We start from the raw sequence: 27,799 nt of genomic DNA, 5'->3' as shown, positions 1-27,799 counted from the left end.
GCTGGCGTTCAAATGGAGGATGCGTCAATACTCAGAACTCACGACAAAAAAAAAAACACACTCACATTCCATTTATTGGCCGCCTCTCTGTCTCTGTCTCTATCTCTACCTCCTTCTCCTTCTCTGCCTTATTAAGACCCTTCTACGCTTCTAGCTTTTCCCATTTCAATTTCATCTTCATCACTATCATGAACACCCTCTATTCCTTCATTCAATTCAAATATCTGCTACTCTCTCTCTTACTGTTACCGTTATCTATTTCTTCTTCTGCTTCAGCTTATATATTTTCTGGTATTTCCATTCTCTTCTTCTTTTTCTTCCTCAATATCACTCCAAATATACATATAAAATAAGAAAAGAAAAGCAGCAGACAATTTTTTTTTAATGTATATTGGCAAAATATGAATATTCACATCAAATTCAAAGATGGGTTCTTTTAGTTTAGTCCTATGGTTTACTTATTGTTTGTTTCTTAGATTAAAAATTTTGCCTTGGACAAAAGACAATATTGGCAAAAAATGAATATTCGCATCAAGTTCAAAGATGGGTTCTTTTAGTTTAGTCTTATGGTTTGCTTATTGTTTTTTTCTTGATTAATAATTTTGCTTAGACAATAGACATTTTTTAAAAAAAAAAAAATTTATATTGGCAAATAGTGAATATTCACATCAAAGTCATAAATGGGTTCTTTTAATTTAGTCATATAATTTGCTCAAATTTTTTTCTTGATTAATAATTTTTCTTGACAATACACATTTTTTTAATGTATGTTGGCGAAGAGTAAATATTCACATCAAGTTCAAAGATTTGCTTATTTGATTAATAATTTTGCTTGGTTATTGATACTGACCTTTTCCTCTGCATTTGAATTGAGTCCATGAAAGTGACGTTTTTTATTGTTGGGGTTTGAATAATTTTCTTGTTTAATAATGGTTATTAGCTTAGCCTATGTTATGATGATGATGATGATGGAAATGGTTTGTTTATTGAAGATGGTGAAATAAGCAGTAGGAATGATTTGTTTCGTGAAATCTTAAGGGATGAGGCAGTGGCAAGGCTTAATGAGCTTGGAAAGGTATAAAATTCTAGACCCAAATTAAATTTCTGACATATTTCTAATAAGTTTTATCAGGTAGTACTGCTAATGTTAATTTAATTACTACTGAATTAAAAATATTTGTGGGTTTTGCTGCAATAGCATTGTGGAGAATAGTTTGCTAATTTTATATATATATATATATATATATATACATATATATATTTTTTTTAAATTAGTGTTTATGGCCTCAACTTTGGGTGTCATTTGGAGTACTAATTTAGCTGTCATCTATAGGTTTTTCTGTCAGTAAAAGCATGATTTGAAAAAAAAAAAAACAAAAGATTTTGACCACCTTGTCAATGTTCCATTAAATAAGATGTAAGTTATTATTATTATTATTTATTGATGATGTACTTCTTCAATGATATACGAGTTGAATTTCTGTTACATGCGGAAAGGAATACAGGAATCCAATTTTTGCAACAACATTCAAGGTTTTCAATGCCTTTTTTCTCAGCCAATTGGGCAATGTTGAATGTTGATTTTTTTTTTTAATTATTTATTTATAAATCCTCTTAAAATTTTGCTGCCTTACCCTCAAACAGCTATGATTTTGCATAAATCAGAACAAATATGTTATATGTCTGCAATCAAACATAGTCTGTATCACACACCATCTCATATATCTCCTGCCCCTAAGATTAAAATGCTCAACTTTCAATGTTTCTATAATCACCATTCAAATGGTAATCACCCCTTGAGTCTGGCCACTGCAATAAGTTAAAGAAAAAAGCTGCATTGAATTTTCCTCGGCTTTACTTTACTCAATATGTAACTTGTGCTGTGTGGTTATTTGTGAATGTTAATGTTGTTGCCTGCATAAGCAGGTAAGTGATGCAGATGGCTATCTTGAGAGAACATTCATGAGTCCAGCTTCTTTGAGGGCTGGTAACCTTATTCGTGGATGGATGGAGGATGCTGGTTTGAGAACGTTAGCTCTCTACCTTTTTATGTTGTAAACAGTGTTGGAAGTTCGACTGATATTTATGTTGATTTCCAGTTGGGTAGACCAGTTGGGCAATTTACACGGTCGAGTAGAGGGAATGAATGCAAGTGCTGAGGCTCTGTTGATTGGTTCTCATCTGGTGATGCTCTCTTTTTTTCCCTATTTTTTAATTTAATATTTAGTTTGCATACAAATACATAAATACACGCCCACACACAGAGAACATGCCACGAAGACATATTTCATCAATATTGATATGGGATATCCCTTCTTTATGATAGGATACTGTTGTTGATGCTGGTATATTTGATGGTTCGCTAGGCATAATCTCTGCATTATCTGCTCTGAAGGTTTTGAATGTCAATGGGATGATGGGAAAATTAAGGCGGCCGATTGAGGTCAGTAAGATAACAACTTCGGAACATTATATTTACTTTGTTTGTCTTGATTGATATTTAGTGGAAGAAGATTAATCTTTGTCTCTTCAGTAACATCTGGGAAAACCTTTTTATATCTGCCATTTAACTTGTAGGGAAAATATTTAAGATATGCTTTCCATCTTTTGGGTTCCATTGACTTAAATTATGGTATAGTCTCGTTCATGTGCAAGAGAAGCATGTTACAACGTGGGAAGAGATTTAAAATCCTGCTATTGGTGAAACAAATAGATTACATGGATGAAATACAAAGGAAATATATTTTGAGACTCTGAAACATATATGTGAAACCTGATCTCTTGAATACATCAGTTCTTATTTTTTACTCTATTCTCCATCTAGAGCTTTAATTGACGCAGACTTAATCTTGTCCTGAATTGTTTTTACAGTAGTGCAATCTGATTCAGCTGTAAATTTAGATTTGTAATATGTTGGAGGTGGTGGCTATGCAGCAATTCTGATTTTAGATGTCAATGAATTTCCTACTATTTCAGGTGATTGCATTTAGTGATGAGGAGGGAGTGAGGTTTCACTCTACTTTCTTGGGCAGTGCTGCTTTAGCTGGTGTTTTACCAGTTACAGCCTTGCAGATATCTGACAAGAGGTTTCCCTGAATAACTTTGAGCTTATATCTACTCATTATTCTGTTTATTATCAGTTTATTCATGCATAATCCTTTTTTAGTGGCGTGACAGTGCAAGATTCTCTGAAGGAAAACTCCCTAGAAATTACAGAGGAAAACTTGTTACAGCTCAAGTATGACCCAGGGTCTGTCTGGGGTTACGTTGAGGTATAACAGTCTACACCAATTATCTTGTGAACAAGGATGTACTGAATATCCTTTTTGTATTCAACAATAAATTAAGTTATTTTAGCTTCTAGTATTCTTGGTGTGCATATTCAGTTCTTGTATTGGCTTGATGCTGCAGGTTCACATTGAACAGGGTCCTGTACTAGAATGGCTTGGTTTTCCTCTTGGTGTGGTTAAAGGCATAGCTGGCCAGACAAGACTAAAGGTATATAAAATTCTTCCAGTGTTTATTTTTTATTTTTTATTTTTTACAGTAAAAGAGGTTTACTTGTATTTTGCATGATATTGCCATCTAAAATGTTTGCAATTCTCCTAACTGGTTTTTTTGCCTGTGTTCTCCTTTGAATTACATTATTTTATAAGTTCCTTAGCTTTGTTATGCTTATTTTCTTTTCAGTGTTTGTAAAGTTTTAAATCTTGCTGAAAGATTGTCATATATACTACCATCGTCCCATTTTATTGGTTTCAAGTCCATTTTGGGATGTCTCAAAATATTGTCTGCATTGATATGTCAATAGACACAACTTGCCCTTGCATTTATTCAAAAGTCCATTAGCTTTATTTGAGTTTAAATTATGTAGCATAGTTTTGGAAATTTATACCTTTTTATTAGAAGACAATACATTAAATGATATTCCCATAAAAAAAAGTTGTATTTTCTAGATAAGATCAATAAAATGGAACGGAGAAAATGTTGTATAATTGTACAAATTTAAGTGTGCATGTCGATGACTTGCATGAGTCTGAGCTAAGTGAATTTTATTCTATAATCATTCTAGCTCCCATATCAGTCCTATTCCATGCCAAAACAAAACCTTTTTTTTGGGTTAATGTATAAACTTGTAGCAATCCTCTTTCTGCCCTATCACCTTCTTGTGATATTTGGTTCTGTTTCTCCATCCTTTTGGCAATATTTTGTGAATTTTCTTGAGTACAGCCCATATAACAATCGCGAAGGAGTATACCAATAGTTATTCATCACTTGTAGGCTCATTATAATCTTGTTATTCAGAACTTTCCTGCAGTTGTACAGCACCATTGTTCCAATTCTTTAGAACAGACAGATTTGATTTTGGTGAGACGTTTACTGTGCCTTAATTATTTTGAGTATGAGTTTCGCCAAGCTCATGTAAGAATTGGAGTGCCAGATGGAAACTTTCTTTACCAGCTCAGGATTTAATACCAGAACTTGGTCTTGTAAGGTCTATATCCAAAATACACAAAACTACAAACTGTAGTTTGTTATACAACTTGAGATATAATGAAGTCAATGAATAGGAAGCATAGTGTCTCGTTTTCGGAATTTTAACAAAACACCTAGGATAGGCTAAAGTTAATTTTTGTATGGAATTTTCAACTCTACACATTTCTGCCTGGAGCATGTAAAGATAAGTGTAAATCAATGATAATATGCAGATGCTGATCTTATATCAAAATTGATATAATCTTTGGTTGTTGATGTTTTTGTTCCACATATATAATTGTAGGTTACAGTGAGAGGTTCACAGGGGCATGCCGGAACTGTTCCTATGTCTATGCGTCAGGATCCTATGGTTGCTGCTGCTGAATTAATAGTACTGTTGGAAAGTATCTGTAAAAACCCTAAAGATTTTCTATCTTATGATGGTCATTGCAATGATATATCACTTGAATCACTTTCCAGTTCTCTAGTCTGTACTGTTGGAGAGATATCAACATGGCCAAGTGCAAGTAATGTCATTCCAGGCCAGGTAAGAACTTTTATCTATGACTATGCTGATCTTGATAACAAAGCCCAAATTGGGATACCTTGTTGTTTATTGATAATGTCTGAATTCACAATGGACTTGTTGGAAAAAGGTGACATTCACTGTGGATTTACGAGCAATCGATGACATGGGACGTGAAGCTGTTATCTATGAATTATCTAATCAGGTGTATAAAATATGTGAGAGGCGTTCTGTTTCATGTATCATCGATCGTAAGGTCTGGGACTTTATCTCATTATGCATTTCTTTTTTAACCCTCATAATCAATAACCTGGTTTGTTGTGGACATTTCAGCATGATGCGAATGCAGTGGTTTGTGATTCTGAATTGAGTTCTCAGCTGAAGTCTGCGGCTTACTCTGCACTCAGAAAAATGGCCGGTGACATTCAAGACGAAACACCTGCCTTAATGAGTGGTGCAGGACATGATGCAATGGCCATGTCTCATTTAACAAAGGTTTGTCCTGTTTTGCTTCATCCTCAACTTTTAGGAGGTGATATTTCATGTTATATGATAATAATCTGCAAAAACTTGAACAGGTTGGAATGCTGTTTGTCCGGTGTCGTGGAGGTGTAAGTCATTCCCCTGCAGAGCATGTATTGGACGAAGATGTTTGGGCTGCTGGTTTGGCAATCTTGGTGTTTCTGGAGACCCAATTGTAAAGTTAGAACCTTTGTTGTCATTAATGTACAGTAGAGCAGTCATAATATCATCAACAACGATTCAATAACTAATCCATGATCTAGAAGATGAAGATCAGTGTTAAGTTCTTAGCAATTCAGAAATGGATGAAAAGAAGAATGAAAATGAGAAAGAAAATGAGAGTTACTTCAAGGGTAACCACCTCCTGAGCAATAGGGAGAGCTTGTGAAGAATAGAAAGAACAAGCTTGGTTAATTTTCTGGATATCCTTCATTCTTAGTCCTCTTATATAAAATTCTCCCTCCACAACTCTTAACATTTCCTGCCTAAAGAGTACTTACTAACTAATTGAAACTTTGACATCAGTATAACTAACTGACATTAGCTTCAGCTTATCTAACTAATCCAGCACATCAGAAGTACTAACATATATTGCAATTCATGTTAACCTTCAATACGTCACATTTGGATTCCTAACAATCAGGATGAACCAGAATTAGAGAAAGATATTGATTTTATAACATAAGAATACAAAGATGGTATATAAAACACAAGCATAACAATCCAACAAACAAAATGGATTTTGAATGGTTTATAAGTATCAAAATATTATGCAATGATTCAAGGAAAGTGTTAGTCATATTGGTGTTTAGGGCTGAGAACAAGTCGGTTTCAAGCCCGGCCTGCACCTCAACCCAATAAAACTCAAACCTGTACTTTTTAACTGGCCCAAAAGTTCGGTTTAATGGGCAGGTCAGTCGAGTCTCGGGTTAACTTGTGGGTCCCTTCATCTTTTTTTTTTTTTCTTTTTTTTTCTTTTTTTTTTTGGGTGTGTGTTTGTTGTTGTGTGGGAGGGGACTGTTTTGGACTTCGTATTCTTTCTATTTAAAATTAGGGTAAATTGCAAATTACACCCCTAAAGTTTAGAGTGTTTGCAAATTACAATGCTAAAATTATTCAAGCCCAATAATTTGTTAACTAGTATTTAAAAAAGAAAAAACAAATTAGATAGGGTGTGTCGGGTTTAACACGATATTGACCTGAAACCTGAATGAGACCCACTTGTTTGAACCAAATCCAGCCCAAACATCCAACTAACCCTTTAGGTTGGGTGGGTCCTTGCTTACCATCTATATGCGTTATACCTCAAAGAGACTAGTCAAATTGAGGTTTTTTGTAGTTGTTAATAAAGCTTAAATCTACCTAGTAAATGCCAGATATGGGACTCATCACACACCCACACAACACACACTTAGACAATATCCAAAATAGATTTAGAGGGTCACATATTCAGACACACTTGTTACTGAAAGGGTGTGGTTGTTCTATAAATACATACCTACGAGAAGGCCTTAAATAGCAACTTGTTTTACTCAGAACTATTTTCAACTTGTACACAATTTTGACCCAATCGACACATTCACCAAGCCTCTATCATACAACAACAAGTCTTAATCCCAAATTTTTGGGGTTAGCTATGGATCCTCAACATATAGTTAGGAACAAGGCCAATCGCATGTATTCTTTTCCTCCATTTTATTATATTTGAAAGCGTATTCTCAATTACTTTCTTAATTGATAAATTTGTTAACCAAACACAGAAACATCATCATATTGAGATAATCACTGTTAGGAGTAGTGCCTTAACACTCAATTGAATAGCATTATTTTTTTTTAATAATAAAAGTTGTTTTATTTTTGAGATTGTTTTTTGCATGAATATTTGAACGTTATATATTCTAATCTATGAGAGGCATTGTATGTAATATAGGTATGAGAATGAAATCCGCATACAGAAGATCTAAATCATAAGTTCCTCATAAACTTATTAATCTAGTTCGAAATTGGTGATGAAATTAGGCATTTCATCTGCAAAGACTACAACATATAAATTATGAGGACTTATCTTAATCATGGAAGTGGAGAATTCTGATTAACAAATATGTTGGTGTATTTAAATTATGTGGGATACATTAAAATATATCATTGTGAGATTTATTATTCTATTAATATAGTCACGTGAACATATATATATATATATATATATATAAATCATGACTACTATTTGCATGGACTCTCAATTTTGAGTAGATGATGAATTCAAACATGAATTTTGCTTGCTTTGATGTATACCGGAGTGAGATCTTGCATGGTCAAAACATGAGAATGTTAGGCAATTACACATAGTGTTCTAGGAACTCATATTCTCAAGACGGAATCCATAATTTGTTTTTAGAGACACAAAACATTCCAATGAGATAGATTTAATGAGAATTGGTTATTTAGTGTGTTGGGTCTGACCACTTTAATTAAGAGTTTCTAAATATAAATTTCATAAATATATGAATAATCAAAAGATTAAACTATAGACTTTTTTTGTTCCACTATAAATGATTTTATCGAGGGGCCAAATGCTAATATAATAGAGTCAGGGGCAGCCCAACATAATTTGGGACTTAAGGCGAAAAATTTATGCGGGGCCTTTAATATGTAAATATTAATTAAACAAAATTATTTAATACTAATCAAATTAAGGTTAATTTGATACATTAAATACATAAATAATACCAACTAGACTAATGTTAATTTCATATAGAGAATTGAATATCATAGTTGAATTATAAATATTAATAAAAAGAAATAAAAATATATTGCGATTAAAAAAGATACTTTATTTTGGATATAAGATGATGCATAGTTAAATAAAGTTGTAATCTAATTTTTAATTTTATATTTTGATTTTAAGAGAGAGATAGATAGATATTATTTGGTGTATGGTTTTGTAGGATATTAGTTTACAAAAATCAAAGTCTCAAACTAATAGGGTAGATTAATCTATAATTGATGATTTAACACATTTGCAACATCATTTTGAAATATTTTAGGGTTTCAATTGAGTTAAGGTTGTCTCGTACTTTGAGAGTCTTAATAGAAATGAAAAAGAAAAATACGCTAATTAAAAGTACTATAAAATGTTCAAAATATAATGTGATATTGTTTCTCATTGATGAACTTCATCAATCTAACTAATGAATGTTTATATCATATTTTTGTGATTAATAACATGGCAATTTGTAAGCTAATAGTAAAATTTGTACATCACTAATAAAAAAAATGTATAACCTTTAGAAAATATATATAATTTTATAAAAATTTAGGTCTTTAACTATAAAAAATGGGGTTTTTTTCCCAAAGAAAATTTTGTTTTTTAGTGGGGCCTTAGGCCTAGGCCTAACTTGCCTTTCATAAACTCTTTGGATACATCTTAAGTAAGACATACAATCAATTTCAAAAATACCAAATGTTGGGTTGAAAGTAATACACAATTATTCGAAGTAGTGCTATTAGGCTCAGCCAAGCCACTCTCTATGGAAAAAATTTAAAATATTGCATTTAAATAGAGACAATGCAATAATGTATCAATAGCTATTTCTATGAGCAAGAAAATAAAAAAATATTTGAAGCAATTGCTTGAAATCATTTAAGTACATGCCATCAATGAAGTTGCTTGAAATCATTTTAAGTACATACCATCAATGAAGCTACAACATTAACATTGTTCATATCATTATTTTATTATTTGTAGCACACAATGTGGGCATGTAAGATATACATTGGTGCATGGAAATCTACAAAATCACCTACACAAAAACAAAAAAGGAGAGAGTTAAATCAATGATTGTGTAATAATCATAGTGCAGTTTAGATAGAGATGAATTCTAAATGCAAGTTTAGTCTCCTACTTTTTTGGGTCTATAAAATTTACAAAATCATAGATGCATTGCAAACAAACACCAACTGATTTGATCAATCTATGATCAAATTAGAATGGAGTATATACGTTCATATTATGCTATAAAAAAAAATTTATATCCCTAAACTTATTATTTAATGGGCAAAGAGAAAGCAGAGAGTTAAATAACATGCTTTCACATCTACCACTTTAAAAAGGCTTAGACAAAGATACTTACCCAAGAGAATGAACTTTTGATACCTCCTACTGTGTGAAGGAATTCACCACTATGGTTGAAGATAAGTTTCCCATCTTGAACCACAACTTCATAAGCCTTCCTTTTTGCCTGCAATGCATGATGATTGAACTTCAAATTAAGTATGGTGTTTGTTCCATGATGCATGATTGCTTTTTATCAAAATAAAAATTCTACTTCCTAGTTAGGGAGCATAAAGCAAGGACATGAGACTCACTGGACCAAGATATCTGATGCATTGCAGCTGAAGCTTCGATCTAGAACATCTCTCATGATTGACCTTTTTTCCTTCTCCTACGTCAAGCCTGTTATTTTTCGAAGTTCAGATGTTAAGCAAATTAAAAGTCAAAATTGTTGTAATTCTGTCAAATTTATCATTGCTCCCCATATGCAGAATCCCATTGAGACCTAGCATCAAACACCTCACAGGCACTATTATAGAGACTCTTTTTATCATTTTGTCGAATAAAAGCACAACCACCATTCAAAATTTGAGAGATAAGTAGGATAATTAATCGATATAGATAATTAAAATGTCATCCAAAAATAACAACTTCTATAGAATAGAAAGTGAAACAGAGATGACATTCGAGTTGATCAAATAGATGTCAAGAGCTCTTTGGATGTGCAGAGTGATAAGAGAACTAATTCTCACATTTATGGCTTTTGCAAGGTTTTTTTTATTTTTGGTGGTAATGTAGGAAGGGGATAAGTGGAGTGGCCTGAAGATTTGGAATTGCTACTGTGAAGTAACATAAAAAAGTCATGCCATGCTTTTCAACAGCTAAGATTTAGTGTTTTTGCCTTAACCCACCCAGTTGTCGGTGAAACAAAAAGAGTGTCTGTTCAACACAATGTTTAGAGCAAACAGGTGAAAATATTTACCATCGGATCCCCAGATTTCTTAGCTCTCAAATCCTGTTTGGAAATAGATAGTCCGTGAGCAATTATTGGCACCATTCAAATCAGGTTTTTTATCTTTTCATGTGAATACAAGTTCTGTATTTTTTTTTTTTGACAATTATTGAATGAATAAATTGACACATTTTTTTCCCTAGAGTGAGAAGTGGACACAAATACGTATTCATAAAGATAGATAAACTCACTACCTAAACAAATTCACCCAATACATACAGAATAAAATAAGAACGCAAACTTTTAGATACAAAGTAATAAGAATCTTCAACTTATCATAACCTAACCTCACATACTAATTAAATCAATTACTTATTACTTCACAACTCATAGACAGTTCATTGAAGCATTTCATCAAACACATAATTTGCATTCCACAAACGAAAATAGAAATAGAAAATAAAGACAAACCCAAAACAAATATTTCAGTCATATAGCAATATTCAACAATACCCACAAAAAGAAATTTTGATTTTTCGGCAGCATCTGAGTTTTGGGTTTTTGAGTTTTGATTTTGGGGAAGGAGAGGGTTTTGATTTTCGAGGAAGGAGAGGGTTGCATGAAAGAATCTGAAAAGAGAGTGGAGGGCATCGGGTATTTTGGGAGAAAAAAAGAGTACCAGATTTAGAAAAAATATATATATTATCGGTAGCGGTTTAGGCGGCCCGATGTTGATGAGCGACTGGCTTGCTGGTGGATGATAGTCTGACACTCCGACGATTCTTTCTCAATCTCCTTTTTTTTTTGTCTCTATTCTGAGGAAGAAGATGTTTTGGTGAAAGAAAGGGTAGCGCATCGTGAAAGAGAAGGCAAAGCATCGGGGGTTTTAGAAAGGTTTTATTATATTTTAAAGGTTTTATTATATTTTTATTTATATTTTTAGTTTTATTTTTTAATATTATGTTGATGTGGAAAATTGTGGGAGCTTCAAAAACTTCGGTTTTATATATATATATATATATAGATGATCATACCAAAATCATTTGAGTGTTTTAACCACCTTACTCAATATGAATATTTAAGTCATACCATCTAGCTAACACTTCCATTTTAATTTTTATGTTATCATCTCCAACCACCTTTTGATTTTATGTAATTGCCTCTGCATTCTTCTTGCCTTCCTGGTAATTGGCTCTTCTTCTCTCCATATTCTTACTAAAAATTAGTTTTTCTCTCTCCCATTAAATTCTTATTTTTCCCACATTAAAAAAAAAAAAAAGTGATTACCATCTCTCTCTCTCTCTCTCAAAAATTTTCTTTCTTTTGGTGAATTTTTTATTCTTTCTTGCATCTTTCTCTACTTTAGATTGATGAATTTTTGTATTCTTTAGAACTCTACTTTGGGTTAATGTTTTCAAGCTTTTATTATTTTATTTTTCTTTGATTGTTAGATGGTATCCTACTACCACAATTATAAAGATAGCATATAAATATATAATGTTATTTTATTACATAGTATAGCTTGGATAATATGGTATTTACAACTATACAATTTTATTTTGGTTCTTCTTCTCATCTTATTTTATATAAATTTGTTATTTTCTCTCATATTCTCTCCAATATAGGGTGATTACACTCTCTGTCTCTGTCTCTTTCTCTGATTTTTTATTATTTCTTGCAACTCTATCTTAGGAGAATGAATTTTTGTGTTTTTTATAACTCATGTTTTTTGGTGTTTTGTTTTTTGTGTTCCCCCATCACAAGTCATCTCTCACCCTCTTATAGCTTTGGTATGATTTTCGTTTAAGTTAATACTTAATTATTTTGGAAGCGAGAATTTAAATTTATATTAAAATACAATCTTGGCTATGGATTTGAATATATCTATCTATTATTTGAGTAATATCAAGTATAATTTTGTAATAAGTTATGATTATCATGATAATCTCTTTAAGGGAATAAAAAAAATTTTAATAATAAATTTAAAACTTAAAAAGTTTATTTATTTATATTTTATTTTTAGAGAGAAAAGACTTTTAGCTTTATTAAGATAGAGCGGCCTTATCGGCCTGAAAAACAGGATAAACTTATGGTGGAATATCCTTCATCCACACTTTATAATCTATAATAGACATAGCTAGCCTAGCCAAACCATGGACAACTTTGTCTTAACATGAGAGTAAGACAATTTAGAGAAAGAAGAAGCACAAAAACTTGCGTCCTCTGTTAACAAACCAAAATAGTTTAAACTAAAGTCATTTGATTTCAAAGCTTTCACTACAGTTTCAGAATCACCTTCCACGACAGCTTGATCAATTCCAATCTCCAATCCAAACTCCAGAGCCTGAGAAGCTGCCATGGCTTTGATCTCCAAAGCTTAAAAAGTTTAGTTCTACTAAAAAAAATCAGGAAAACAAAACACACTATAACAAAAGTTGAAAGAATATGGACCACATCAAACAAGAATAACATCAATCAAACACACGAAAAATAATACAATGATATATTTGTAGAGATAGAAAGATGAAAATATATACTTTTAGTAATTGTTTATTTTTTAGAGAGAACAAATTATCTTCAATAAATTTTAGATAACAAAACTACATTAAATTTGGTCGAAGATGTTAGAAACACCCTTAGAATAATGCTTTCTAAAACTATGAGATTGGTAGAGTACAAAACAAATAAAATAATGTCTTATTCCGGACTGAGTATGGTTGTTTCCTAAAATTCTAGTAAGATTACTTTTGAAAAGCTCATTATGCATTATCATTCTAAATATAAAGCACAACTACACATTGAATCACTACATTTCTTTTTTCTAGTATGATTAAAATGTCTACAAATTGCTGCAACAATTTCAAAAATGTTGTGGAAGAAAAGAGTCATGATGTTGATGAGGCAAGCTTGTGTTATGAATTATGAGAGCAGAATTGGGTCAAAGAAGGGGTTTGAAGAGAGGATTGCCCTCATGACTAAAACCATGTTTCGAAGAAAGGGTGAGCTGAATTATATACTTGAAACTTGAGTTGAAAGTTGAAACCGGTTGTCTTGAAGTTAACAACGCTTGTGGCTTCCATGTACCACAACACTTCATTGTGTTGCTGCTAGAGGATTTGCTGTTTTAGCTGAGGTTATTAAGCTGCTCTTTTCTGGTGCTTCGGCACTTCATTTTGTCTTGTTGCATATATACTTTTGACTATGTAGATCATTTTAATTTGATTCTTATTGACTATGTAATTGTATTTAAAGTAATACTGTGTAATAGAACATGTATATATTTGGAATGATTTTTTATTTTACTTTTATTTTTTATAATTCAATAGTTACAAATTTACAATTAATTATAAAATTTAGAGGTATAAAAACAAAATTTAACTAAATTATCTAGTGCGGGCTACGAGGCTAGCTACAACTATTCTTTTTTTTTTCCCCTGAAATACAAGGCTACAACTTTTTTTATTTCTATTTTTTGGTATTTAATCTACTGGTTACAACTAGTTGCTACTAATTTGTGACCAATGATTATTGTAGAATCATGTAACTTAAGGAACTTATCATATGTTCATGTTTTTTTTTTCCCATCATAAGTTCATTTCTTGTGTGTGTATATATATATTATTTTTTTTTAAAGCAATCACTAATGTTCACATTCATATATTAATTTGAGTTAAAAAAAATTATACAATTTTTTGCTAACTAAAAACATTTATATAGAACAATGGTTATTACACATATGCTTGTTTATATAGAGCAATGGTTATGTAGGGCAATCATAACTTAAATTTTAATCTTCTCAAAAATAAAAAAATAACTTGAAGTTTAAAAACAAGCTTGTGTGTACTGAATATGTGTGGAAGACTTATGTCCCTTTCTCTTGTATATTAATCTGTAAAACACTAAAAGCTATGGAGCTCTTTATTCTAACCATTGTGGAGCAGTGGGGCCTAAACTAAAAGCTACTATAGGCTCTTTATTCTTTACGTGGAACCATTTCAAAAAAAAAAAAAAAAAGAAGAAGCTACTATAGGCTCTTTATTCTTTTCGTGGAACCATAAATTATGGAGCAGCGGTGCCGTGGTGAAGGCAAGCATTGTATTCCTTCCTGAGTTCATATCAACTTTAATCTTCCTTCTCCCGCATTTCATCATTGCCTTCAGCTTTCTTCTCTGTCTTTCAGCGTTTTCTCTCATCCGAAAGAAGAAATGGCCGATGCAATCCTGTATGGCGTTGTACAGAAGATCATTGAAAGCTTGGGCTCCTCCACTCTCAAACAGATTGGATCGATCTGGGGTGTCAAAAATGATCTCGAAAAAATGAACAACACTGTTCGCACTATTCAAGCTGTACTTCAGGATGCAGAGGAGCAGCAGGTCCAGAACCACCAAGCCAAGCACTGGCTCAACAGGCTCAGAGATGTAGTTTTTGATGCGGATGACTTGCTGAGCGAGTTCTCCACTCATGTGTTTCGGCGTAAGGTGATGGGTGGTGATAAAATGGCAAAGAAGGTACGTATTTTCTTTTCAAGTTCAAACCAACTCGTTTTTAGTCTTAACATGGCTTGCAAAATAAAAGCTATGAGGGAGAGGCTTAATGATATATCAAATGATAGACACCAATTTCAGTTGAAGTTGGTAGATTGTCCTTTAGAGAGACGAGTTGTGACTAGGGGGAGGGATCAAACTCACTCTTTTGTACCTGATGAAGATGTTATCGGGAGAGAAAAGGATAAGCAAGCCATCATAGATCTGTTGTTGGACTTTGATGTGGAAGATAATGTTTCATTCATATCAATAGTGGGAATTGGTGGGCTAGGAAAAACCACACTGGCCCAATATGTATTCAATGATGAGAAGGTCCAAACTAAGTTTGAGTTGAAGATGTGGGTGTGTGTATCTGATGACTTTGATGTTAAAAAAATTGTTGAAAAGATAATTGAATCTGCAACTAAAAGCAAACCTGAGAATCTTGAGATGGATCTACTGCAAAATAAACTTCGGGAACAACTCAACCAAAAGAAGTATTTACTTGTATTGGATGATGTCTGGAATGAGGATAGTGAAAATTGGCAAAATTTGAAAATTTTATTAATGGGTGGTGTAAAGGGAAGTAAGGTGGTGATAACTACACGATCCAACAAGGTTGTGGAGATTACTAGTACCTCATCCTATTTTCTAAAGGGCTTGTCAAGGGATCAATCCTGGTCATTATTAAAGAAAATGGCATTTAAAAAAGGCCAGGAGACCATCAATTCTAACCTCGAAGCAATTGGGATGGACATAGTAGAAAAATGTCGAGGAGTGCCTCTTGCTATAAGGACGATAGGAAAAGTCCTATTCTTCAAAAAAACTGAAGCTGAGTGGTCATACATCAAGAATACTAAACTCACAGATGTAACTGAATTAAAAGATGGTATTATGCCGATTTTAAAATTGAGTTACGATTATCTCCCATCACATTTAAAATGTTGTTTTGCATACTGTTCATTGTTTCCCAAAGATTATTTGATTGATAAGTTGACATTGATACAATTATGGATATCACAAGGTTTTGTCCAATCATCAGAGGAGAGCCATGAAGTAGAGCATGTTGCTAATAAGTACTTCATGGAGCTACTTTGGAGATCCTTCTTCCAAGAAGCAGAAGAAGATGGAGGCGGGAATAGAAGGTTTAAAATGCATGATTTAATCCATGATCTTGCACAGTATGTATCAGAGACTAATTGTACACTGGTTGATACTAGTGCAAAAAATGTGAAAGAAACAGGACACCATCTATCATTTCCATTTTATAATGTGTCATTCTTTGAGGAGAATTTAAACACGTTGGTTAAAGCAAACAAGATACGGACATTTATATTGGCATATAACGAGTGGGAATATGATCAGGGAACAATTGAAGAATCAACTCTCAAAAAACTTATTTCTACTTTTAGATACTTGCATGCATTAGACCTACATGGTTTAAATATGAAGATGTTGCCAAATACCATAAGTACTTTGATGCATCTAAAGTACCTTGACCTTTCCTCTAATGATATTGAGGTTCTCCCTAATTCTATTACAAAATTAGTGAATTTGCAAACATTAAAGCTCTCTTCATGTGAAAAGCTTAGGGAGTTACCAAATACCATAGGTACTTTGATGCATCTAAAGTACCTTGACCTTTCCTCTACTGATATTGAGGTTCTCCCTAGTTCTATTACAAAATTGGTGAATTTGCAAACATTAAAGCTCTGCTTATGTAAAAAGCTTAGGGTGTTACCGGTAGATATTCAAAAACTGGTCAGCCTTAAGCACCTTGACGTTTCCTGTGATGATTTTGAATCTAATGATATTGAGGCTCTCCCTAGTTCTATTACAAAATTGGTGAATTTGCAAACATTAAAACTCAGTAAGTGTAAAAAACTTAAGGAGTTACCGGTAGATATTCAAAAATTGGTCCGCCTCAAGCATCTTGACTTAGAAGATTGTGAGAATTTGACTCATATGCCACATGGATTAGGGCAATTGACTTCTCTTCAAACATTAAACTTATTTGTTTTGAGTGAGGGTCCTGTAGGTTCTTCCAAGCATTGTGGTGGGCTAGCGGAATTAAACAAGCTAAATGACTTGAGAGGAAAATTAGTGATTAAAAATTTGGCACGGGTGAAAGATGCCACCCCAGAATTCAAAGCTGCAAATTTGAAGGAGAAGCAATGTCTCAGTGAGTTGATATTAAAGTGGAATTCAAAAGGTGATGATGAAAATTCCATGGATAGCCTCCGCCCACACGAAAGTTTAAAATCTTTGTCAGTGTATTGGTACATGGGTGTGAGAGTTTCAAGTTGGCTTTCATTCTTAACAAATCTGGTCAAATTAGATATAGTCGGATGTGAGAAGTGCCAATATTTGCCACCGTTGTATCGACTCCCATCTCTCCGAAAACTAAGTCTTATAAATATGAATGGTCTGGAGTACATGACAGACAGGGATATGAATGATGAGATATCTGCTTCACTGGCATCACCATCAACATTTTTCCCATCCCTTGAGAGACTCTATATCAGTCTTTGCCTCAATCTAAAGGGATGGTGGAGGAGTGTGGATAAGGGGAATGAGGCAACAACGACATCAACAATATCATCATCATCAACTAATCACTATCACCAACACATGCCGTACTTTCCGCGTCTTTCTTCTTTTTATTTCCTTAATTGCCCTAAGATGACTTGCATGCCGCTATTTCCAAATCTTGAAGGAATTCTTGAATTGAGTAATAGCAGTTTGAAGGCATTGGAAGAGACAATAGAGATGAATAATAGGGGAGGAAGGGCTTCTTCATTTCCGTCCTCTTCCTCTTCCTCTTCCTCCTCCTTCTCCCCTCCTCTTTCCAAATTAAAGAAATTGAAGTTGAGGAATATAGAGGAGTTGGAGTCTCTGCCAGAGGAGTGGTTTAAAAACCTAACTTCTCTTGAGAGATTAGAGATTGGGCAGTTCCCCAATTTGACGTCACTTCCCGAAGGGATGAGTCACCTCACCTCTTTACAGATCCTGTGTATCACCAATTGTCCCAATCTGCCGTCACTTCCCGAAGGGATGAGTCACCTCACCTCTTTACAGAGACTGAGTATTCAGGGCTGTCCCCAATTAAAGCAAAGATGCGAGAAGGAAAATGGAGAGGATTGGGATAAGATTTCTCACATCCCAAATCTTAGAATCTCAGATGGGATAAGATTTCTCCTCTCTCCAAATTATCATCAGAGATTGAAAAGTTGAACTACTGCATACGCTTCCCTGGTATGTTCTTCACTCTTCTCTGATTTTTTTTTTTTTTTAAACTTATTTTATAATTTCTATAATTCCAGACGCAAGATTTTCAAAGCACAAGCAAAACCAAAATTAAAAAACTCTATAATTTCTTTTTCCATACACAAAATTAAAAAACAGAACTTTAGGTTTTCTTTTTCCCCAGTTTCTTTTTCTTCGCCTAGAAATAGCCTGGCTTTCTGAATGTGTAATTGATGCTCAAATTGCAGAAAGAACAAGAGGATTTCAAATGGGAAGACAGGAAAGAAGAAGAAAGCGTAAGTATTATATAAGCAAAACTCTATATATATATATATTCTTTGAAATTGGGATTTGGTTAATTTGTTTTGATTTTAGTTGTTTTTATGTAAAAATATGAAATTTTATATAAATCTTTTCTGGGTTTCATTTAAAAATATACATTTTTTTTACTTGCTGGGTTCCATTTGATGGGCATGTTTGCAGTTATTCTTGACGTTTCAAACATGGATGATGAAAAGACAAAAAAGTAGCACCGGTGCGTTTTTTTTTTTTCTAAGAATATGTTTATGATCCGTGTACTTCTATTAATAACCTCCTCCTGCCCTGTGTGATCAGCTGTAGCATTATTAGGGTTACAACTATGGCTTTTGACTCCTTCAGTGTGCTAGAACCACTGTTGATACCCCACTTTCAACCTTCTCTTGGTAAACAAGAGTTGGCATGTGAAGAAAAATATTGAGCTATTGTGTCTTTTGGCAAAACTTAAATTTTATAGTTTACAATAATAGCTTGGTTCATATGGGTATAAGGAAATATTTTGAATTATTGAACTAATGAATTAAGGAGGGGCATACTATCTAAGGCAAGATTAATGTTACAGTGTCTTTTAGATAGCATTCAAAGGTACTTCTCCTCTTTTAATGTCCCTAGTGTTCTAAATTTGCTTGTTTCTTCTTTCTTATCCGTTGCACTATCCACAGACCATTTCCAATGATTTTGGGGTATCATGAACTTGATTATACTGTTTGAAGAAGATATTGCAAGTTGGTCATTTCGGGGCATCTTACACTGCACTAATAATTGGGTTTAAGGATTTCTAGGTTGAGATTAAGCTTAAAGAAAAGCTAGATATGGTTATAAACTTTGCAGAAAAAATGCAAAATGGATAGTAAAAAAGAAGAGTAAGAAAAAAAAAATAGAGAGGGAGAGAGAGTGATGAGACAAGATTGCCTCAGAATCAGACAAAGGCCTTTTTGGAGTTTTTAGTTGTTTCCATTTCTTGCTTAACGGAAATGACATTTTCATATTGTTTTATTTTATTTTGATGCTGATGTTTTGGAAAATTTATTTACTATTTCTTTACGCAGGGATATTTTGAAGTGCAAAGAAAATTTTTGAAAGAGTGCCAGCAGGAAACAGGAGATGATTGCTAAAAACTTCTAACATCCTAGGTATGTGCTTAATTCTTTATTCTATGCTGTTTTCTTATGATGTGAACATCTCAGTTGATCTCATATGCAGAACCAATTGAGGCATAGGAAAACTTAGGTGTCAGAATTGGTGCTTATTCAAACGTTAGGGCTCTGTAATCAGGCAACAAGTCAGATAATGAAGCATAGGGAAATCAAGGTTTTTAGCTTACAATTGTAGCTTGGTTCATAAGGTGTATAAGAAAAAGACTTGAAATTATAGAAGTAATGAACAATGAAGTTTATGCAGGATAAAAGCAAGGTTATAGTGTCCTTTAGGCTCCATCCAAAGGTAGACCTTTTATGTCATCCATAAATTTCTTGACTTTGGGGATTTCTTCTTGGTTTGGTGTTGCATTAGAGATTCATAGGCCTTTTCCAATAAATTTGATTCTCATAATTGTGAATATAATTTTAGAAGGTATGTGAGTTAGTCTTAACACCATCAGGCATTGTCCTGCATTAATAATTAGAACTGTCAGGGATTTTAAGGCTGAAATCAGACTTAAGAAATAGCTGGTTGTGGTTAAAATTCTACAGAGCAAAGCAAAATGTGTGTGTGTGGGGAGAGAGAGAGAGAGACAGAGAGAGATTGCATATATGGAACTCATGGCTTAGGTTTGTGGTCCTTCACTTTTGTCTCTATATTTATTCAAACATGTTCCTTTGTTGTGGCCTGTTATGTCTCTCTAGACATTATGTTGTGAGGATTTATTCAAATATGTCCAAATGCTTTCTGCTGTTATGTCTCTTTCGACTCATGTCTCTGTACTTATTCATTATCATATGTTCATATTTTGTGGCCAGTTTTCCTTCTAATGCTCTAAAATCCTCCAGTTTGAGATCAACTTGAGCTTTAGTCTTAGGTTATAATCTTAACTCTGATATCGGTATCTGCTATTATAGTAGGCAATTTAGTTTCGGGAGCAGCATTTGTGAATCCTATATTTGTTTCAAATTTTGTAGAGAGAGACTGATTGAAGGTTTGAGAAGAGTGTGATTTCCATGTGCAGTGGTTCTAAGCGGAAAACCTTGTGAAACAGGTTTCATCATGGGCAGTGAATTTGAGAAACAAGACAGCAACATCATTTCAATTTTTCTTGAATTATTGCGCTTTGATGATTTGATTGTTTTTAAAAGTTGTATGGAAGAAGAATGTCATTATATTGATGAGGGAAGCTTGTGGTATGGGAGGAGAATTGGGTCAAAGATGATGGGATTTAAAGAGAAGATGACGGGCTTCTGCACTTCCTTTTGTTGCTGCCGTGGACTTTGCCATTTCAAGTGAGGTTATTAAGCACTTGCTTGAAGCTTTCTGCACTTCATTTTGTCTTGTTGCATACTGTTGATTATGTACAGGACACCTTGTTCATTTTATTCTTGCTGTTTATTTTCTCTATAATAATCGTATTTAAATAATCTTGTGTAATAGAACATGTATTTGGTGTGGATTTGATTTCCATCTTCTGGGTTCCATTGGCTTAAATTATGGTATAGTCTCGTTCATGTGCAAGAGAAGCATGTTACAACGTGGGAAGAGATTTAAAATTATGGTATAGTACTGCTAATGTTAATATAATTACTACTGAATTAAAAATATTTGTGGGTTTTGCTGCAATAGCAATGTGGAGAATAGTTTGCCAATTTTTTTTTAAATATATATATATATATATATATTTTTTAAATTAGTGTTTATGACCTCAACTTTGGGTGTGTCATTTGGAGTACTAATTTAGCTGTCATCAATAGGTTTTTCTGTTAGTAAAAGCATGATTTGAAAAAAAAAAAAAGAGTTTGAGCACCTTGTCAATGTTCCATTAAATAAGATGTATGATATTATTATTATTATTATTTATTGACGATGTACTTCTTCAATGATATACGAGTTGAATTTCTGTTACATGCTGAAAGGAATACAGGAATCCAATTTTTGCAGCAACATGTTGACTTTTTTTTTTTTAAATCCTCTTAAAATTTTGCTGCCTTACCCTCAAACAGCTATGATTTTGCATAAATTAGAACAAATATGTTATATATGTCTGCAATCAAACATAGTCGTATCACACCATCGCATGTATCTCCTGCCCCCAAGATTAAAATGCTCAACTTTCAATGTTTCTATAACCACCATTCAAATGGTAATCACCCCTAGAGTCTGGCCACTGCAATATGTTATAGAAAAAGGCTGCATTGAATTTTCCTTGGCTTTACTTTACTCAATATGTAACTTGTGCTGTGTGGTTATTTGTGAATGTTAATGTTGTTGCCTGCATAAGCAGGTAAGTAATGCAGATGGCTATCTTGAGAGAACATTCATGAGTCCAGCTTCTTTGAGGGCTGGTAACCTTATTCGTGGATGGATGGAGGATGCTGGTTTGAGAATGTTAGCTCTCTACCTTTTTATGTTGTAAACAGTGTTGGAAGTTCGACTGATGTTTATGTTGATTTCCAGTTGGGTAGACTAGTTGGGCAATTTACACGGTCGAGTTGAGGGAATGAATGCAAGTGCCGAGGCTCTGTTGATTGGTTCTCATTTGATGATGCTTTTTTTTCCCCATTTTTTAATTTAATATTTAGTTTGCATACAAATACATAAATACACGCAAACACACAGAGAACATGCCACGAAGACATATTTCATCAATATTGATATGGGATATTCCTTCTTTATGATAGGATACTGTTGTTGATGCTGGTATATTTGATGGTTCGCTAGGCATAATCTCTGCATTATCTGCTCTGAAGGCTTTGAATGTCAATGGGACGATGGGAAAATTAAGGAGGCCGACTGAGGTCAGTAAGATAACAACTTTCGAACATTATATTTACTTTGTGTGTCTTGATTGATATTTAGTGGAAGAAGATTAATCTTTGTCTCTTCAGTAACATCTGGGAAAACCTTTTTATATCTGCCTTTTAACTTGTAGGGAAAATATTTAGGATATGCTTTCCATCTTTTGGGTTCCATTGGCTTAAATTATGGTATAGTCTCATTCATGTGCAAGAGAAGCATGGTACAACGTGGGAAGAGATTTAAAATCTTGCTATTGGTGAAACAAATAGATTACATGGATGAAATACAAAGGAAATATATTTTGAGACTCTGAAACATATATGTGAGACCTGATCTCTTGAATACATCAGTTCTTATTTTTGACTCTATTCTCCATCTAGAGCTTTAATTGATGTAGACTCAATTTTGTCCTGAATTGTTTTTACGGCACTGCAATCTGATTCAGCTGTAAATTTAGATTTGTAATATGTTGGAGGTGGTGGCTATGCAGCAATTCTGATTATAGATGTCAATGAATTTCCTACTATTGCAGGTGATTGCATTTAGTGATGAGGAGGGAGTGAGGTTTCACTCTACTTTCTTGGGCAGTGCTGCTTTAGCTGGTGTTTTACCAGTTACAGCCTTGCAGATATCTGACAAGAGGTTTCCTTGAATAACTTCGAGCTTATATCTACTCATGATTCTGTTTATTATCAGTTTATTCATGCATAATCCTTTTTTAGTGGCGTGACGGTGCAAGATGTATGTTATTATTATTATTATTTATAGATGATGTACTTCTTCAATGATATACGAGTTGAATTTCTGTTACATGCTGAAAGGAATACAGGAATCCAATTTTTGCAACAACATTCAAGGTTTTCAATACCTTTTTTCTCAGCCAATTGGGCAATGTTGAATGTTGATTTTTTTTTTTTTTACATCCTCTTAAAATTTTGCTGCCTCTCAAACAGCTATGATTTTGCATAAATCAGAACAAATATGTTATATGTCTGCAATCAAACATAGTCTGTATCACACCATCGCATATATCTCCTGCCCCTAAGATTAAAATGCTCAACTTTCAAAGTTTCTATAATCAGCATTCAAATGGTAATCACCCCTTGAGTCTGGCCACTGCAATAAGTTAAAGAAAAAAGCTGCATTGAATTTTCCTCGGCTTTACTTTACTCAATATGTAACTTGTGTTGTGTGGTTATTTGTGAATGTTAATGTTGTTGCCTGCATAAGCAGGTAAGTGACGCAGATGGCTATCTTGAGAGAACATTCGTGAGTCCAGCTTCTTTGAGGGCTGGTAACCTTATTCATGGATGGATGGAGGATGCTGGTTTGAGAACGTTAGCTCTCTACCTTTTTATGTTGTAAACTGTGTTGGAAGTTCGACTGATGTTTATGTTGATTTCCAGTTGGGTAGACCAGTTGGGCAATTTACACGGTCGAGTTGAGGGAATGAATGCAAGTGCTGAGGCTCTGTTGATTGGTTCTCATCTGGTGATGCTCTCTTTTTTTCCCCCTATTTTTTAATTTAATATTTAGTTTGCATACAAATACATAAATACACGCCCACACACAGAGAACATGCCACGTAGACATATTTCATCAATATTGATATGGGATATTCCTTCTTTATGATAGGATACTGTTGTTGATGCTGGTATATTTGATGGTTCGCTAGGCATAATCTCTGCATTATCTGCTCTGAAGGTTTTGAATGTCAATGGGACGATGGGAAAATTAAGGCGGCCGATTGAGGTCAGTAAGATAACAACTTTGAAACATTATATTTACTTTGTTTGTCTTGATTGATATTTAGTGGAAGAAGATTAATCTTTGTCTCCAGTAACATCTGGGAAAACCTTTTTATATCTGCCTTTTAACTTGTAGGGAAAATATTTAGGATATGCTTTCCATCTTTTGGGTTCCATTGGCTTAAATTATGGTATAGTCTCATTCATGTGCAAGAGAAGCATGTTACAACGTGGGAAGAGATTTAAAATCCTGCTATTGGTGAAACAAATAGATTACATGGATGAAATACAAAGGAAATATATTTTGAGACTCTGAAACATATATGTGAGACCTGATCTCTTGAATACATCAGTTCTTATTTTTGACTCTATTCTCCATCTAGAGCTTTAATTGATGTAGACTCAATCTTGTCCTGAATTGTTTTTACAGCACTGCAATCTGATTCAGCTGTAAATTTAGATTTGTTATATGTTGGAGGTGGTGGCTATGCAACAATTCTGATTATAGATGTCAATGAATTTCCTACTATTGCAGGTGATTGCATTTAGTGATGAGGAGGGAGTGAGGTTTCACCCTACTTTCTTGGGCAGTGCTGCTTTAGCTGGTGTTTTACCACTTACAGCCTTGCAGATATCTGACAAGAGGTTTTCTTGAATAACTTTGAGCTTATATCTACTCATGATTCTGTTATTATCAGTTTATTCATGCATAATCCTTTTTTAGTGGCGTGACAGTGCAAGATGCTCTGAAGGAAAACCCCCTAGAAATTACAGAGGAAAACTTGTTACAGCTCAAGTATGACCCAGGGTCTGTCTGGGGTTACATTGAGGTATAACAGTCTACACCAGTTATCTTGTGAACCAGGATGTATTGAATATCCTCTTCGTATTCAGCAATAAATTATGTTATTTTAGCTTCTAGTATTCTGGGTGTGCATATTCAGTTCTTGTATTGGGTTGATGCTGCAGGTTCACATTGAACAGGGTCCAGCACTAGAATGGCTTGGTTTTCCTCTTGGTGTGGTTAAAGGCATAGCTGGCCAGACAAGACTAAAGGTATATAAAATTCTTCCGGTGTTTATTTTTTTATTTTTTTACAGGAAAAGAGGTTTACTTGTATTTTGCATGATATTGCCATCTAAAATGTTTGCAATTCTCCTATCTGGTTTTTTTTTTTCCTGTGTTCTCCTTTGTATTACATTATTATATAAGTTCCTTACCTTTGTTATGCTTATTTTCTTTTCAGTGTTTGTAAAGTTTTAAATCTTGCTAAAAGATTGTCATATATACTACCATCATCCCATTTTATTGGTTTCAAGTCCATTTTGGGATGTCTCAAAATATTGTCTACATTGATATGTCAATAGAAACAACTTGCCCTTGCATTTATTCAAAAGTCAATACCCTTTTTTCCATTAGCTTTATTTGAGTTTAAATTATGTAGCATAGTTTTGGAAATTTATACCTTTTTATCAGAAGACAATACATTAAATGATATTCCCATAAAAAAGTTGTATTTTCTAGATAAGATCAATAAAATGGAACGGAGAAAATGTTGTATGATTGTACAAATTTAAGTGTGCATGTCGATGACTTGCATATGAGTCTGAGCTAAGTGAATTTTATTCTATAATCATTCTAGCTCCCATATCAGTCCTATTCCATGCCAAATCAAAACCTTTTTTTGGGTTAATATATAAACTCATAGTGATCCTCTTTCTTCCCTATCACCTTCTTGTGATATTTGGTTCTGTTTCTCCATCCTTTTGGCAATATTTAGTGAATTTTCTTGAGTACAGCCCATATAACAATCGTGAAGGAGTATACCAATAGTTATTGTTATTCAGAACTTTCCTGCAGTTGTACGGCACCAGTGTTCCAATTCTTTACAACAGACAGATTTGATTTTGGTGAGGCTTTTACTGTGCCTTTATTATTTTGAGTATGAGTTTCGCCAAGCTCATGTAAGAATTGGAGTGCCAGATGGAAACTTTCTTTACCAGCTCAGGATTTTATACCAGAACTTGGTCTTGTAAGGTCTATATTTTAAATACACGAAACTACAAACGGTAGTTTGTTAAACAAATTGAGATATAAAGAAAACAATGAAGAGGAAGCATAGTGTCTTGTTTTTGGAATTTTAACAAAACACCTAGGATAGGCTAAAGTTAATTTTTGTATGGAATTTTCAACTCTACACATTTCTGCCTGGAGCATGTAAAGATAAATGTAAATCAATGATAATATGCACATGCTGATCTTATATCAGAATTGATATGATCTTTGGTTGTTGATGTTTTTGTTCCACATATATAATTGCAGGTTACAGTGAGTGGTTCACAGGGGCATGCTGGAACTGTTCCTATGTCTATGCGTCAGGATCCTATGGTTGCTGCTGCTGAATTAATAGCACTGTTGGAAAGTGCCTGTAAAAACCCTAAAGATTTTCTATCTTATGATGATCATTGCAATGATATATCACTGGAATCACTTTCCAGTTCTCTAGTCTGTACTGTTGGAGAGATATCAACATGGCCAAGTGCAAGCAATGTCATTCCAGGCCAGGTAAGAAATTTTATCTATGACTATGCTGATCTTGATTACAATGCCCAAATTGGGATACCTTGTTGTTTATTGATTATGTCTGAATTCACAATGGACTTATTGGAAAAAGGTGACATTCACTGTGGATTTACGAGCAATTGATGACATGGGACGTGAAGCTGTTATCTATGAATTATCTAATCAGATGTATAAAATATGTGAGAGGCGCTCTGTTTCATGTATCATCAATTGTAAGGTCTGGGACTTCATCTCATTATGCATTTCTTTTGTAACCCTCATAATCAATAACCTGGTTTGCTGTGGACATTTCAGCATGATGCGAATGCAGTGGTTTGTGATTCTGAATTGAGTTCTCAGCTGAAGTCTGCGGCTTACTCTGCACTCAGGAAAATGACCAGTGACATTCAAGACGAAACACCTGCCTTAATGAGTGGTGCAGGACATGATGCAATGGCCATGTCTCATTTAACAAAGGTTTGTCCTGTTTTGCTTCATCATCGACTTTTAGGAGGTGATATTTCATGTTAAATGATTATAATCTGCAAAAACTTGAACAGGTTGGAATGCTGTTTGTCCAGTGTCGTGGAGGCTTAAGTCATTCCCCTGCAGAGCATGTATTGGACAAAGATGTTTGTGCTGCTGGTTTGGCAATCTTGGCGTTTCTGGAGACCCAATTGTATAGTTTGAACATTTTTTGTCATTAATGTACAGTAGAGCAGTCATGATATCATCAACAACGATTCAATAACTAATCCATGATCTAGAAGATGAAGATCAGTGTTAAGTTCTTTGCAATTCAGAAATGGATGAAAAGAAGGATGAAAATGAGAGTTACTTCGAGGGTAACCACCTCCTGAGCAATAGGGAGAACTTGAGAAGAATAGAAAGAACAAGCTTGGTTAATTTTCTGGATATCCTTCATTCTTA

At 33.7% G+C, this 27,799-nt stretch overlaps 2 protein-coding genes and 1 long non-coding RNA gene across 40 annotated transcripts; 2 read left to right on the top strand and 1 right to left on the bottom strand.

Moving 5' to 3' along the window:
* LOC126705689 (allantoate deiminase 2-like) lies at positions 1-5,875 on the top strand. 2 transcript variants are annotated; one of them, XR_007648401.1, is made up of 12 exons: positions 1-291; positions 993-1,075; positions 1,927-2,030; positions 2,100-2,184; positions 2,327-2,443; positions 2,977-3,086; positions 3,167-3,272; positions 3,412-3,498; positions 4,781-5,023; positions 5,133-5,253; positions 5,336-5,497; positions 5,581-5,625. XR_007648401.1 is itself a non-coding variant. In XM_050404835.1 (12 exons), exons 1-12 carry the CDS (start codon positions 189-191, stop codon positions 5,701-5,703), a joined length of 1,449 nt encoding a protein of 482 aa, XP_050260792.1. In that variant the 5' UTR covers positions 3-188; the 3' UTR covers positions 5,704-5,875. The 2 variants fall into 2 exon arrangements, 1 of the variants encoding a protein (XP_050260792.1); XM_050404835.1 differs by having other exon boundaries at positions 3-291; positions 5,133-5,258; positions 5,581-5,875.
* On the top strand, positions 2,593-27,799 carry LOC126705682 (allantoate deiminase 1-like). Of its 37 annotated transcripts, none has more exons than XM_050404805.1 (17): positions 18,574-18,592; positions 18,780-18,831; positions 19,664-19,747; positions 20,732-21,049; positions 22,058-22,148; positions 22,231-22,302; positions 22,442-22,558; positions 23,092-23,201; positions 23,966-24,050; positions 24,195-24,311; positions 24,843-24,952; positions 25,032-25,137; positions 25,277-25,363; positions 26,630-26,872; positions 26,982-27,107; positions 27,185-27,346; positions 27,430-27,799. In XM_050404805.1, exons 5-17 carry the CDS (start codon positions 22,122-22,124, stop codon positions 27,574-27,576), a joined length of 1,509 nt encoding a protein of 502 aa, XP_050260762.1. In that variant the 5' UTR covers positions 18,574-18,592; positions 18,780-18,831; positions 19,664-19,747; positions 20,732-21,049; positions 22,058-22,121; the 3' UTR covers positions 27,577-27,799. The 37 variants fall into 37 exon arrangements, 27 of the variants coding, with proteins under 27 accessions (XP_050260776.1, XP_050260762.1, XP_050260759.1 ...); XM_050404802.1 differs by having other exon boundaries at positions 22,045-22,148; XM_050404807.1 differs by having other exon boundaries at positions 22,045-22,148; positions 22,218-22,302.
* On the bottom strand, positions 9,151-10,128 carry LOC126705697 (uncharacterized). The gene is made up of 3 exons (XR_007648406.1): positions 9,890-10,128; positions 9,655-9,762; positions 9,151-9,324 (listed from the first exon to the last, which is right to left on the bottom strand). It is a non-coding gene; the product is annotated as an uncharacterized LOC126705697 (long non-coding RNA).

The sequence above is a fragment of the Quercus robur genome, chromosome 11 (assembly GCF_932294415.1).
Source record: "Quercus robur chromosome 11, dhQueRobu3.1, whole genome shotgun sequence".
NCBI classification, from domain to species: Eukaryota; Viridiplantae; Streptophyta; class Magnoliopsida; order Fagales; family Fagaceae; genus Quercus; species Quercus robur.
The sequence above is the reverse complement of the archived record's forward strand: the minus strand, read 5'-3'. Positions and strand labels throughout refer to the sequence as shown.